At 37.6% G+C, this 16,277-nt stretch overlaps 1 protein-coding gene across 1 annotated transcript; it reads right to left on the bottom strand.

Moving 5' to 3' along the window:
- Positions 1-2,801: 2,801 nt before the first annotated feature.
- Positions 2,802-8,539, bottom strand: N6AMT1 (N-6 adenine-specific DNA methyltransferase 1). The gene is made up of 6 exons (XM_026103614.2): positions 8,294-8,539; positions 7,348-7,434; positions 5,837-5,927; positions 5,070-5,153; positions 4,313-4,454; positions 2,802-3,260 (listed from the first exon to the last, which is right to left on the bottom strand). Exons 1-6 carry the CDS (start codon positions 8,434-8,436, stop codon positions 3,145-3,147), a joined length of 663 nt encoding a protein of 220 aa, XP_025959399.2. The 5' UTR covers positions 8,437-8,539; the 3' UTR covers positions 2,802-3,144.
- Between the last annotated feature and the right edge of the window lie 7,738 nt (positions 8,540-16,277).

Below are 16,277 nucleotides of genomic sequence, written 5' to 3'. Positions count from 1 at the left end.
TTGCAAGTTAGATAACTGATCTGAAGGCAAATTATTGTTGACGGGGTATTGCTTAAAAAGAGCTAACTGTCTTAACTCATCTAGCAGACCTTGTAAATTGCCTACTAGAAACAGCCTTTTGGAGAGCTTTTGAGACAGGTGCTTGCTGCTGCTGTATTTGGGGAAAAAAAAGCTTTCTGATTCTGACTGAGTGGTGCCTGGGGAACAGAAGTTTTGTTTTCTTATTGGCAAGTTTGACACTACATAGACAGTCTGTACCTGCCATGCAGCTTATTCTCATGTGTGCTGAATGCAGAAATAGGTCTTCTAAAACTCCCCAGAAATATTGTTGCATTCTTTGCTCATGTTCTAGGAGAAAGGAATAGGTGTGCCCTGGCAAAGGGTGAGTGTTCATGCAGACCTCTGTGTGTAGACACAGCAAAATTTTGAAGACTAAAAGTAGTAATTTGGCATGTCACTAGTTGAGTCTTCACCAGGATGATGATAGCATAATCAATCCTTACAGAACTCATCTGTGTTCTTATGTCAAGTGCATTTGGAATAGTGCTTCTACTAAAGTTGTAGCCAACAGCATGATGCTTACTGACTCATGTTTTATTAAGGTATATACAGATGTATTTCCTTGTCAAAAAAAACCAGTTGCTACATTGTCCAGCAGTGTGGTTTTTCTTTTCCCCCTCTTCTGATTTTAATTATTCTGCCCTTTATGGTTTATTCTAAAACCACACATGCTGTTGAGGTGTGCCAGCTAACTGCCTGTTTTTTCCTTTCATTACTACTTTTTGAACTATTCTTTAGTTATAACTAAGAACTAGATGGATTATTTAAACCTCCCTTTTGTTAAACCTGCAGTTTCAATCTGTTATGTGCTTTGACTGTATCTTAATCTTCTTTTGATGTTGTGACTTTCTGCAAAGCTGTTAACATAAAACTTTTAAAGTAGTTCATTCACAATATTGCAACTACAGTAAAAAAAAAAAAAAACCCACAGTTCTGCATAAAAGCAAATTGTTGAGCTGAGAACCTCCTCTCTAAGAACAGTCATCTAAAGGAGAACTGAACAATAAAAGTATGACTTAACAAAGGGTCTGCAATCAAGTCAGAAAGGTTCTAGACTTAAGAGGTCTTCAAACTGAAATAAGACTTCTCAGTACTGACCAGTTGGTAAGCACATTGTTCTCACAACTTATGTTCTTCACTAGTGAAGACTGTGGAAAAGCCAGGCAGATGGTAAGAAGCAATCAAGTCTCCAGTTCTAGCCTCACCCTCATTAAAAAACAGTTTTTTTCAGACTTGGTGGATCCAAGTACTAGAACTTCTTCCTGTATGTAACATTAAGGTCAACATGCACCATGACTGCGTCTTCCATCTTGACCTCATCCTCTGTGTGTATAGATGCATGTACACATACAAATATGAATATACAGTTAAAATATATCTTCTCTCTCTGTGTGTGTGTGTGTCTGTGTGTGTATATAAAATACAAACTGACACAGAAGTTACTGAAAGAGAAGTATTAGCTCTGCTTAATTGTTCTTAAATGAGGCTGCAATGTTGCTCTTCAGTAGTCTTCCAGCCTGGGGAATGATGACCTTAGGATGTAAAACAATTGCCAATCCAGACTTCCTGCTATTTATACTATCCTGAAGAAGATATGAGAAGAACACTTTATGCAAGACAAAAGTCAAAAGTAGCTTCTCATATTCCTTTGCAATAAAAGATGTGGAATCCTCAGGGTTTGCAGTCACTTGTCTCTGTTAGTAGGACCTACTCTGTTAAATATCTTACGTGATCAGAACCTCTTTTTTTCTAATCTCCTAGATGAGTTTTTGGCAGGTTAGCTCTACCTGCGGAAGAATTTTTCATGTTTGCAAGCTGGTATGTACAGAGTAGTATGTTTGTTTCTGAAGTCTTGTAGGGAATAGTCTTTACAACCCTCCAAAAAATTTCTGTGACCTTACTACCCTGAAAAAAGCTAGGTAACAGTCTATCAGGACATCACTTCAGATGGCTGTTCACAACAAGCTAAAGATCTTTGAGAATGCTTTCAGAGATGGCACTACTGGCACTGAATACCTAAACTGGCTCTAGACTGATGCTTTGTGCTGAATACTGTAAAGCAAAGTGCTTTCTGGGAGGACTACAACTGCTCCACAGGGCATGTCTCACAAAACGCCATTAGGGTAACACTGTATTACAACTTATTGTGGACACTGCAAAGGGAGGCAGGAGCTGCAGAGGAAAGCTGCTTCATAGGGATCTAGTGATCAGGAAGTAGCTTCCTGTTCTAGATGAGTTTGAGGGAGAACTTTTATTCTCCTTTTTTACTTATATCAAACTTTTCAGTAACTAGCCTTTTTAACAATATTTCATACACTCTATTTGCCTGAATACCTTCTCACAGAAAAGAAATCTACACCTGCATAGTTTGCGTACTAGTACCCAGTACATAAAAAGGTAACCATAGCTTCACTACCAAACAATTTCACAGATTTCTGAAATGAGCTGCAGGGACCTAGGCCATAGAAGGGATAACAGTCTGTGGTATAAGCTCTGGTCTAATGTCCAGAAGCCTTCAGGAGAATATGAGCTTGTATTTGTCTCAGAACTCTTGATATATGAGTTACTGGGTCCTTCCATTCAGAAGTATGTGGCTCTCCTACTGTAAAAACAAACTCAATAGCTATGCCTTAGACTTGTGAAAGAGAAGCATCTGATGCCTACACCAGACCCTTAGAATGAATACCACTTCTTCCTGCTATTTAAATATAGCATAAACTAGCTATTGAAACAGAAAAAACTATAACAAATACATTATTTTAATAAACCACAAAGACAAATATACAAATACTTTGTTTATAGAAAAAAAGTCTTTAGTACTGAAGTGCAAATGCCAAACTGCTCCTTGAGAAGATACTTCAGTTCCACCCACAACTGTTGTATGGATGGCCAGAGGACAATTGTACTCTGACAGTAGATAAAAGCTGGCTGACATCCAAAATAAAAATACAATACAATACTAAGTCTATAATCAGTTTGACTGATCAGTAGCTGGGAAGTGAGGGTACAATTTAGTGTGAAAATTCTCGCTTAAAAAATTGGTTTGACAATGTTCAGCTTTTTGCATACCCAATACATAGAAGATTAAGAACAGCAAGACTTCCTGAATTTGAGAATAGTAAGCATCTCTCTTCCCGCTTGCCTGGAAAGTACTCTTGTGCCTTCTAAGCCATGTTTCTTCATTGTTTCCAGAATTTCATCTGTAATTAAATGTGCAGTGTTACAACCAAGCTTGCATTCGAATCACCTATAAAAGGCAGTGCTAAAATATTTGCCAAACATAAGCTGCATGGCAAAGATAATATCATCTTACTCTTTCAGAGTATTTTTGTGCAAAGTAATCTTTACCAAGAAAAAATAAACTTTACTTTCTAAAGTACTGTATTTTGGTATTTGTGCACTGGTGGTGTTTCAATTGGTGGTGTTATCTAGCAGCAAATAGTTCAGTTATGAAGCTAATTTCTAGGAGAAACTGAAATTGATCACATCTCTCAAAAGCTGCTTAGTCAGCTGTGTAAAATAACTTCAAGATTACTCATTCAATGTGTATCTATTAAGCATTATATCAGGAGTGAGTCTGTAGCTCATTTACTGAACCTTTTCTCTACAGAGGTCAAAAAGGAAACAGATCTCATTTCCTAATAAAGGCATTTGCCTTCAGCTATACAACATCTTTCCCCCCATCCCCAACACTCCTTTTTAGTGAGAGGATTGCCCTGGCTTAGCTGCCTAGCTCAGAAGAAGATATATAGCCAGGTTTCAGACTTGGAATTTAAGTCTTGCAGAGCTGTTGGGGTCAGGACCTACCTATTACTGTTTCCTCCAAACTAGATTAGAGAGCTCTTAATGTCAGTGAATTTTATACCTTCATTTAGTGCACCATACGCTGAATGCATAGGCCCTACATTCAGAAAAAGGATTCCAAGAGGCATCAGGTTATGCAAAAGTCCTGCTGTATATCAGTCATCCTAAATAACTTGAAAGAAGAGAAGCATGAGGCTCTATGAGGGTGAATATAGTTTATATGAAGCATGCCAATAAACACTAGCTATCTGTAGCACTCCTGAAAAATTACACAGAACAGCTTCTACATGAATTTTAATACAAGTTGTCGGTCTTAAATCATTGCTATTACCACATATTAGATTAAAGTGATGTTACATACTTCTTTGAGTTCACCAGTCAGTCTGATAACCTATAGACTAGATTAAATCTAGTTTGGTACATTTAAGAATTCTGGGAAGACGATCACCTGGATTATTTTCTTTAATTGTGACCAAGTAGAATAATCCAGCTGTTGAAAGTAGGTCTGCTACTAATGGAAAAATCCTGTCCATTACTTCTCTGCCATTTTTGCCACCAGCCCAGGATGCCTCTATTCCATGACTTTCCACCTAGGAAGAGTTAGAGCAAAGACTGTCTTACTTAATACAGAATGACAGAAATGTCGGTGGTAATTATAAGAGAAACATTACCATAATCTCTGTCCTTAGGAGTCTGCCATTAGAAATCTGATAATTTTAATTCAGAAGATTAGTTTATGCAGCAAAATTACTTCCAAACTTCTTTCTGCAAGATGAACATGCTACTTCTGAGTTCTAACTGAAAGAGCTGCAATGTCACGTGCATTATATACATTTCCTTGTAATGTTTTGTGAACTCATTTGCTAAATGGAAGGTGGCCAGTAAACCCTTTGTGTGTTTTGTAGGTCAAGTTCTGAAAGTGTCAGAAATCTGTGAAAGTAGAGGATATTTATTTTGCAGAAAAATTGCATTTTCCATTGAAAAATCTTCTATATGAGTACCTTACCAAGTCTTATTAATAAAAATTACATTGTTCATACTTCATGGAAAAATTATGTTTTGAGAAGCAGCAGCTAGTGATCCTTGTTCCTATCTAGTCTTTATAAGCAACTCTAAAAAATCATTTTCACTAAGATTTTATTTGCTGTATCCTCCAACAGCAGAAACCCCATTTTATTTCACATTTCAAGTCTATTTTTTCCTACCTCTTCAGAAGGTGTTACCACATATGGTGGATTAAACAGCAGGAGATCAACCTTCCCATTTAATCTTGGTGACAATCCTTTGACCTACAGATGAAATTGATGATTCTTTGGTTATTTTCTTTAATATATACAGAAGACAAATATTTTGTAACAATACAGTTATATAACACTAGATATTTGCTTATGAACTTAAACAGCCAAAGATCAACTTAAAAAAACAAAAATAAACATACCCACAAAAAGCAAAGTCTGTGGCATTAAGTTAGCAACCGTTAAAGATTAATCAGATAAGAATGAAAAATTCAGACCTGTAGAGGATAACAAGAAATTAATCCAAATTTTAAATAAATTATTCATTAATAGTTACAGATTGTCTCAGATGAGAAAATAAACTACTAAGCTGGATAAATTCACCAGTCTTCTATAATACAACTATATTACCATTCTAGAAAGCAAGCTATTTATCTATGCTACATGTGTCCAGTAACACTGGATTAAGACTGAATTTGAATCTTTGACACTTAAGGAAGGAACTGTTGTTCTTCTAGACTTTATAGTTACTTTTGATGTTAATGTATGTATGCTTATGGATTAAAGGAATACCCCTGGAAGAATGCCATGTTTTATAAATACTGGCATAATACACAAAATATTACTGGGCCTCATTAACATATTCCTGTAAATATTTGAGATGATTACAGGCAAATCTCTAATAACTATTAGAAAAAATACAAAAGAAAATAGTATTACAGAAACATGTATCTTACCAAGTCAGTAATTATTGGCTGAAGGTGAACATTGTTCAGCAGAGCTGTCTCCAGTGTACAGTAAGCTGCCATAGGGTTGACATCTGTACATCTGAAAGCAAAATGTTATTGACTGCTGTATGTGGAAGTTTAACAATGGAAACTGTATGCTAACTGATGAGTACTCTTCAACGCAAATAACATTTTCCAATATCCTTTACTTTGCAAGTAAACAACAAAAAATATGCTGTAAAAACACACACAGTGTATCAGCAGCTAAACCACTTAACACTACATTGAAAGTACTTAATGAAAGAAGTTCTTTCTTCCTCTCCTATTCCCAATATAATAAATCTATGAAGAAAAAATGTACATGAACTCCCATTCCACCTACAGTGGCTACTTTGGGAAGTTTAGTATGAATAAGAGGAAACGCTAATTTACCAAACGAGTACTCAAGTTTATTTAATGAACAATTTTCAATTCAAATAATTCAAATACAATGGAAATTGAACAAAACTTAAAATCCATTTCTGAGGGTAAGGAAGAGAGCAGTCATTAACTCTGAGTAAATGATTATAACCCATCTATGTGTATGCTTTGCAAAACAATATTCCCCAAATTCTACTATTCAAAACCTAGATGACAATATTTTGTGAAATCTGAGAAAAAGAATGAAGTTCAAATTGCTGTCTGATGGACTCTGACATCAAGTTACCTGACAACCCGGGTCTACTTTCTAAAATAATCCTTGTAAATTTAGAATACGTACTAGTAAATTTAAATAAATAACCATCATCCAAACTCTGAAAAGAACATATCACTGTGGTTCTGTCTGCACATTCTTGTAACCACATTCATATAAACATTATGAAAAGTGAACATTAAGATTGATATAGTTAAGTTGCACATACATACAGAGCTGTATTTGTATCTGTAGATGAACAACAGAAATATTTAATTAATCACATGTTGTTTTACATATCCAATGTTGTATCAAAATTTTGTGTTTTATCCTAAATGAGGCCAAATCAGATTTTTTCTGCATTCAAACAAAACAGACCACACACTAGAAACTCATCTTAAACATGACTGTCTGAAAGTTGAAGTATGTGAAAATCTGACACATTTATAAGATTTCCTTCTCAGTACTAGCTCTGCAGAAGTCTCTAATAAAATTAAACATGCTTCCTGCCAACACCCAAGCAACCAATTAATGTCATGCCATCAAAACTCAATAAGACTAGTCATTGACTAAAATTCAGGATTCAACTCAGCAAACAAGTCTAAGCTGGGCAATTTGTCTAGGAAGTGGGAAAACTGGATTCTAGTCATACCACTACTTAATCATTGCAGAACCTTAAGTAAGTAGTTTAGATCCTCTCTGCTTCGATTTCGACATCCTGGAAAATCAGGCTAATATTCCTCTGTGAAAAAGGTAGTTTTAAAAACGTGAAAGTGAAAAATATATATTGGTAGTGCTAAATATTCATTATTATTGAATGCAACAGTTAAAGTGCTATTATACTTACATGTAGAGTGCACTGGATCCAATAATGGAAGCCACAAATGTTGAAACCACACCAGAGCCAGATCCTATTTCAAGGCAGATCTCAACTCTAAATTTAAACAGAGAAAGCTCTGGACACATTTTTTTGTAACACATAACAGCACATCCACCAAACAGACACAGGATTAGTCAACGCAGTACTACGTAACTTTCTTCTAAAGTGCCCTTCACCCAAACATGCCAAAATACCTACTGACTCAGGAGAGTTTGGACGAACCCTGGACAAAGAGTAGCAACAAGTTATTTCAAAATAAGCACTTATATGAGTAATTCCTTGCCCGATTTCTATAGCATTTATTACAGTTACATAGAAGTATTTTAGCAGTGAAGATCAAAGCCACAGAACCAAATGATCACACACCACTTGGGCTCAAATTAAAACATTTCTACCAACCCTTTAAAACATACTTCTAGCAGGAAAATTCATGTAATGTTTCTCAGGATTGGGCAGTTACCTGAGCAGCTACATCACCTCTGCAGCTCCTCCAAGGCTAAGACACAGACAGCTAACAACATTTTTACCGCATTCAGATGCTTGCTGCTGCCACTAAAGTAACAATCCGCTCTCCTTGCAGCGGAGGCTGCACAACAGATCAACCGCTTACTTTCCAACCTGCCACCTCGCACTCAGTAAACCCACGCTACATGGCAAAACCGCCGTGGGGTGTACCACTACCTCCCCCAGCATATAAAACGCCCCAAGACCGACGAACGGCGCAACTCGCCCTCCCCCCCAGCGGGAGAAGCCGTTAGCGCCCGACCTCCCGCCATTAGGGCCAACTGCCACCGCGCCCCGCAGCCCTGCGACGCTCCTGGCCGCACGTGCTCACACTGCCTCGAAGCCGCGCCCCGCCCCTCCTATTGGCTGCCTCCCCCCAGAGGCACTTCCCCCCTCCTCCCGCGCGTACCGAGCTTCTTGGAGCTGGGCCGCGTCCTGCTCCAGAGCATCCAGCAGCAGGAAGGTGTCCTCGGCCGGCTTGTACACCTCCCGGAACGGCCCGTGCGGCCCCACGTGGTCGTACCGCGGGGTGGGCAGCGCGGGCACCGCCATCGCTCCCGCGCGGCGCGCGCATACGCCGGCCCCCCAACCAGGCGCTTCCCCCACCCACGCAGGAAGTGGAGAAAGGGGGCGGGGCCAAGGGCATCTCGTGACGCGCCTGCGCGCAGGCGCTAGTGCCGCGAGAGGGAGCGCTCGTAGTGCGGCTCGAGCCTGGGGAACGGGGCGGGGCTCCCTGCCGGGTGCATGCGCCCTCCCTCGTGCGTTGGCGCGCTCGCGGGCCCTTCTTGCCGCAGCTGGGGCGGGGACGAGAGCGCGTGGGTGCACGCGCGCCCCCGACGCCGCCAATTGGAAGGCAGCTGCCTCCGCCGCGCCCCGCCCCTCACCTAACTCGAGTCCAACGGCCGTTGGTCACGGTCAACGGCTGCGGTGCCCCCGTGCCGCCGCTCCCGGTTTCACAGTTCCAGAGGAAAGGTGGGGAAGGTGGGGGTGCGCATGATGTGGGGAGCTTGGTGGGGTGTGTGACCCCCAAATAGCTGCTTTCAGTAAATACTTGTGTGGAATTTTCATACTTATGTTTGGTCATATCGATTTAATTAATCCACGCTAAAAGTCTTGGCTCATCAGGAAAAGCCAATTCAAATGCATAGCTATCCCAACTATAGTTGACCTAGTCATCCCTAAAAATTCGCATGAAAAGAGTATTAACTTAGCTTGTTACTCTCGCATACTATTTTTGCATCAGCTTCTGAAATTAACTCCTTGCTCTTCACTGAGAAGTACTTTTTCATGAAAATTTAGCAGGAAGTCAAACTAAAGAGGGGCTGACACAGTTTCTAGACAGAAATTCTACAGTGAAGCACACAGAGGAAAGATTTACAGTGATAGAGTTTTTCTAAATTTGTAGATAAAGTGCCTTTTTCAGTAATGAGAGAAAATGTTTCTTTTCTTAATTCTTCGCCAGTGTCAGTTGACAAGAACCTTAGGTCCAACTCTAGGGAACTCCAACATTCGAAAGAACATAAAGACTCCAAAACTGAGAACCGAAGGGAAATTCCAAGGCAAAGAACAGGAGGTTAATATTTTGCTCTACGTAGCAAAGCACAAATGAACAAAGAAGTTCTGATCCACAGGACAAGGAGAAAGAGGGGGAGGAGTTCTAGTTCCCAGGATGTGTGTTTAGTTACTAATGCACTGGGCACCCAAAATCTGAGAGTGGAATAAATGTGTAGAGTGAAGAAAGAAAAAGGTGAAGCTAGTGAATAGGCCAGCATCTTAAAATGGTATTTTAATAATCATTTCAAAGCACATCAGCTTTTGCCAAAAAGTACATGATTAATCCATTAGATTATTATTTGTTGGCTTAAGGCATTGACTTAAGGACACTGAAGTGTGTCCAGTTTGTCAGTCTCCATTTTTGTCTCTCGAGCTGGGGGAAGATAACTAATCAATCTCATTTTTAAAAAGGCAACTCTGTTTACCTCTCTCTGGAACCCTGGGCCCTGAAAGTTAAGAACCCCTATTGTTGATTTCCTATAAGTATTTCTAATAGATAAACAATATCCTCTGTAAAACAGAGGATGTCATCCATTCCTGCAGAAGAATATTTTGTGATTTTTAAGCAACTCATAGTTCATAAACTCAGCTCATTTAGAAGCCAGTTCTATTTTACTTATTGCTGTATCCATCATAGGCCAACTTTGCATAGCAATATAGGTACTTAGTCCTGAAAGTTCAGAGAACATCTAGTCCACATACCCACATGAGAAAAAAAGGGTGTCATTAAAATACTCAGTCCCTAAAGTAACAAGAAATTTATTAGGAGAAATTCTCAGGTAATTGTAGAGAAAGGACTATGCTGCCCACACTACAGGCAAAAAAAAAAACCCAAATCTGAAAAATCTGTGAGAGTTTTACACAAAGGAAAATTTCTTTCTTAATACAGATGGGGAGATTGGTTTTATCTAATCCAAGTGTATAATACAAGCTCACCGACCAAACATCTGGAAGACTTAGCTAAGATTTCACTATGAGCGCACCCTGCCTTACATTTGCCTTTAGCTGTGGCCCACCTTCAGTACTTCCAAGTAAAATGAACACTGTAATCCTTTGTGTAAAAGCAAATGCTTTTTCAAGTAGCCAACAGATGTTTCGGAGAATCACAATTAATATATCAGAAATACATGCAAATTAATATCAACAGGCAGCAAATGAGTCTCCTGTAAATACACTCTTGGGGGGAGATATCAAAGCAATCAGCTATCCAAAGATTAATAATCAGAGATCCAAACTTAGATTTTTACTGAAGGATTATTTTTCTCCTATCATAGAAGCCTGGAAATAAAATCATCAAGCTTTATCTTAAAACAGTTTAGGTTCCTTGCTCCAGTATCTAGCTTGGAGCAGTTTTAGTACCTCAGAGGTTCAGAAAACTTCAATTTCCAGGCTAAATTTATTCACAAACAATTTGGGTGGACGTGATCTTGTACTAGTATTACCTTTTGATTTAAAATGTTCTTTTCTCTTAATTTATTCCCCCAAATGTATTTATAAAATATTGTCACAATCCATCTCAACCTTCATTTTGCTGACAGAACAAACTCCTGTCACCTCCTCATTTATCTCCAAATCATGCTCTTTTATGAACCTGTTCTAGTATGGGTTATTCTTTCTTTCAACTTAGGTATCCTAAACTGCATATAATATTTTATGAGATCTTATCCTGTTTACTAATGCTTTTCTTTACTGAAAATACCGTGCCCAATACAAAGTAAATTTATCACATCTATGTCATAATGAAGGTACTAACAAATGTTAACTTCATCTGCTCTTCATAAATTCTCCTGATGGTCAGTGGGGAAAGATGGCTGTCTTAGGGGACAAAAGAGAGCAGGAGCCTAACTGGAAAGAGACAGTATCAGTTTTTTAATGCAAAGGAAAATACAATAGATATTCCTTTTTTTCTTCTGTCTTCCCAATGATTTCGTTCTGTGCCAGAGGAACAAATACTTGTAAAACATATTAAGTTTGTATAAAATTCCAATTACTTGGGCAACATGAAGTCATGTAAGAGACAGAATTTGGCACTCTGTCCGTATTAGGACAATTAATTCTTTGGATTTTTTTTTTAATCTGTACAGGTGGTCAGGCTTTGGAGTGCAGTAGGAGAAATGACTTCACCATCTTCAGCTGTACTAGTTGTTATTTTTGGCTACTTTACACCTTATGAAATCTGGTTAATTATTATTGTTTTCTCAAATACTTACAAGTCCTTCTGGGTGAATTTTATAAAACATTTATTTTTATTGCTTATATAACTGCCTAAAATGTTTTTCTTGGTAGATGACTTCACTGTTTTTGCCAAAACAGATTCTATTTCAATCTTTGGAAATTGTTGGAAAGTTAATATCCCATTTTAATGGTGCCTTGGCCATGTTATTAAAATAGGCTTTATAGAAATGAAAAGTTGATCTTGACAGGAATCATAAGCATTTGTTTACACTAAGTAAGCTGTATGGCCCTATCACATTGGGAATTCAGTGCCGTTCATCTCAGAGATACTTAACCCGTAACTTCCTAGCTGCCTGTCAGCCCGCAGAGGTCTCCATCATAAACTTCTCAAACACGGCCTGTATTTGGCACTCCACTTCCCAGAGGAGATCTAGGCCTGGAGTGGAAAAGTGAACGTGTGAGGAAGTGGAGCCCCCAGGATCCCTGCAAGGACAGTACTACTAGGGTATGCAAGATCTTGAAGAAACCTCCTTACCTATGGAGCCTGGCAGTCAACCACATCACTACAATCTCTTTCTTAAACTGAGCAAATGCCTTCATAAAAGTAATCTTTCTTGCCCTCAGTATTTCCACTGAAAGGCTGAACCTTTGTTCAATTCTTTGTTCACTTCATGTTTCCTGTACCAATTGCATTATCTCCAGCTTAGTTTTTAGTTTTCCACATAAAACCACATCAAAAGCTGAATGACAGTCTAATTAGATTCACTATGCTTCATTTTTTCTGTTCAAATATCATTAACTAGTTGGAGAAAGACACTGTAGTGATCTGGCAAGATGTACTGCCTTAGCCGTCATGGCCAAAATCATCATCCTTCTGTTACTTTTAATTGCTGTCCTAGCTTAACTGTATAGAGGTCCTGCTCCTTTCCTTGTCTTTTTGAAGATGTGTGCAAAAGTTTTTGCTCTATGTTTTAGTATCCCCATAAAGACTAATTCAAACTGATTTTAGCAAATGTCATTTTACATTATATTTTCTGACTTCTAAGACATAGAGTTTTTATTGATCGGTCTTTTTTCTTTCACTTGTTGACATTCTGTCTATTCATAATATATTGCTTGAGACGGTTATTTAACCAGTTAGGTCTGAAGCCTTTTCCTGTGCATTCACTCCCTTCTTCCCCCTTTGACCAGTGTCAAATATTTCACCCCCTTTGACTTCAAGCAATGGAAAACCTCTTCCATGTTGATATCCTGAAATCCTATATGTAGTCTGATTTATTTCATTCAGTTAGTCTCTTAATTACTGAATTTGTCCTTTTAGAATAGTAACTTTTAGTTACCAGAAGACCTACTTTTGTTTATGCTTTTGTTTAATTATGTTAATAATTATTTCTTGGTCACTCATCCAAGGTTGTTTTCCTTGATGTCCCTGAAGTAATATTCTCATAACTTAATGAAGTCAAAAGCAGCATGTTCTGCTGCTGCTTTCCCTGATTATTAGGTGAAGAATTTTGCTATTGTTCATGTCAGGAATATTTAGGCTTTACCGTCATTAGAGACATTTCCTTTCCAGTCTTTGAATAATTAATTTTGTTTCCAAATGTCACATTTCCCAATTACATTTATCTTTCCAATAATATTACTGAGTTCTCTAACCATATCAAGAGCCAAACCTTGGAGTTTATTCCACCTCCATTCTCCACAAAGATTGTCCAGTGAGTAGATGCTGCTTTTACATACTGTTCTTTCTTTTTTGCTCTCTATTGTATATTTTAGGTAATGAGCATCTTTCATTCATTATAAAGTGAATAGATTAATACTTTTTTCATTTCCTTGCTTCTCTACTGACTGATGAAAATACTTGCCCTCTCATCATGACATCGCTTCAATACACTGTGTCATGGTAATGTTTAATCATGGCTATGGTATTTCCAAACCTGCTAAGAAAAAGTCCAGAGATGATGTATTAGAGAATAAAAATGATTGATACTTCTCTATAGCCCTTCCTCCAAAGACCCCAGAGTGCATGCTAAACTTTACAAACCAATTACAAGCTATTATATTCAAGGAATCACATCACTCATCCTTGAAATGCAGCTACCTTGGGGAGAAGGCAAGGAACTTTTTAATAGTGCACAGAAGTATTTTAACACTTCAGGAGAGAAAATGAATAATACCATAATCATCTGAACAGAAAGAGAATGTTCGGTAAGTGGTCATATACAATTGCTTGAACTGGATTTAGGCCAGAAACCTAGGAAAAACCTACTGCTAATGCAAAAAAATTGCCTTGGGATTTTTAAGTCACAAATGACCGAGTCCTTGGATTTACATTGCATCTTAAATGACTACACTTCAAGCAGCAGAGTCACAGTGGAGTTTTATTTTACAACTGAATTGCGTACATTGCTTCCTTCAGTGTTTAGGAATAATGTCTGATTTCCACAAGAAATTACAGTAATGTGCCTGCAGGCAGACTGGCTCCTTAACTGCTTCCAGGGGTATCTCTGCTTTTCCTTACCATTTTCAACTGCTAATTTTGAAAGGAATATAAGACTAAAAAATATATTTTGTAGCATTGGTTTCCGACAGGCAAACTAGTAACACAAAAAATTCCCTTCCTGCCTGCCTGCCTGCTGAATAGTGAAGCACTCTGTAATGACTGCTAGTTTTGAGACTGCTTTCTTATTTTGTCTCAAAGTCAAATGACTTTGAAGGGAGAGATCATAGATAAAGAGCTAAAACAGGAAAATAATGTACAGTCATATGGCAAAATGCTCATATTCCTTCCTGACGTTTATAAAAGAATAGAAAAGCTTTCTAAAAAGGTTAAGAATAACAGGGATTACACTTAAGAAGGGTTAAGTGTAAAACTTAGTCAGCAGCAGTCACAATAGTTTAAAAAGTAGTTGTATTCTTTGTACATTTTAATCAAAGCAATCACCTATGGAAAAATGTTAGGGATTCATTTGGAAACTCTTACAAATAGCAAAACTGTAATGCAGTCAGACTTACTAGAATCATGGCAAGGAATTTATCAAAAAAAAGCTATTTTGAATGTACACACACATAATATAGAGACTTGTATTTTTATTTAATTACATTATTAATAAATTTTATACATCTGTAGGGAGCAGTGTGACACAGGAGAAAAATGTACTGTGTAGAAGGGCATTTCTTCCAAGGCTTTACCTGACAGAGAAAATCTTTTAAACTACACGCTCAGCAAACACATTCTAAAACGGATTTAAAAACTCTCCTATTTTACAACTTGGACTGAACAGATATTTTCATCACATGAGTAATGGATGATTTCTGTAGATGTCAGTCTACTGGAACTGGAGTGAAACAAAACTTACTGAACAGCTAAGCAGAAGCAACTGAATAAATTGAGAAGTTCTACCAAGGAAGACGGTATTTCACCTGCAATTCTTTAAGAAAGCTGTTTGGTTACTAAATCTCTTTTTCCTCATTTGAAAAACATAGAATATTAAAGTTTATAAGTTAGAGAGAAAGCCTTCCTTTTTCACTCTGAGAAGGTTTAACAGAAAGAAATCAAAGAATATGTGCTCAGTTTCCAGCATGAAAGCAGAATGGCAGTTACCCAAATTATCTGAAACAGTTCTGACATTGTACAGGACTATGTAGAGGAGTAGCAACACTACAGATAGTTATTCAAATTATTCAGTATTAAAGACTGTGATGAATTCTAGTCTTGATTTATAGGTTTCTGAGTAGGTATAATCCTAGCAGATTAAATTTTTATCAGTTCTAAATTACTAAAACTTTATTGACGTCAGCAGATTTTGTAGCTGCTCTAGTGTTAACAGATAGAAAAACTGGACAGAACAATTATAACTGTCCGTATACACTCCAGAGTTCTGAATCAGTTGTCAATCCCTCGAATATAAATCTGAATGTCATTATGAGCAGATCAATGAAAATCTGTTCAACAAACACAAGAGGTCAGCCTGTATAAAGAAAGAGAAAGAAAATAAAATCAGAAATATTATAATCCCATTTTTGTATATATATGTAAAAGTATTGATGTGAATATGTGTATAAATGGTATTTTATATATATGATCTATATTACATGATGTATATATAGAGCATTATTTTGGTTATTGGCTGTTTTCATAGAGAAGCGCATAAATGGGTGATGGAAAACCATTAGAGCTAGAGAGAGACTCTGGCTTTCTGGATAGCAAATTAGAATGCTAGAGAAGGGAAAAGTAAGAATAAAATATAGTAGAAGCTTACTGAAACTTTAAGTGAGCCAAAGTGAGTTCTCAGGAACCCTTAAAACTTATAAGTAAGAAATACACTTTTTTCACAGTATATAATTAAATAATAGAACTCGTTTTCAAAATGAGGCCAACAGCCTGGAGCAATTTAAGGAACAGACAATAAAAGACAATAACCCTTATGCCTCAAGCAAAAAGCAACCACTCTCAAATGGGCATTCAGAGTACGATTTATTTAACAGTCAGGTTAGTGCAACATTGTGCAGTAGGTTTTTATTCTGATGAGGTTACTCTACATTAACAATGACTATTGAGAGTTGTTGCTAGAAAAAAATGTGTTTTTTTATTGATTCTGTGAAGCAGGTTACACCAGGAACACTGGGAGAAACTCACTAAGGAAAATAACTCATTGTTTGAA

Source organism: Dromaius novaehollandiae, chromosome 1, assembly GCF_036370855.1.
Source record: "Dromaius novaehollandiae isolate bDroNov1 chromosome 1, bDroNov1.hap1, whole genome shotgun sequence".
Classification (NCBI taxonomy): Eukaryota; Metazoa; Chordata; class Aves; order Casuariiformes; family Dromaiidae; genus Dromaius; species Dromaius novaehollandiae.
The sequence above is the reverse complement of the archived record's forward strand: the minus strand, read 5'-3'. Positions and strand labels throughout refer to the sequence as shown.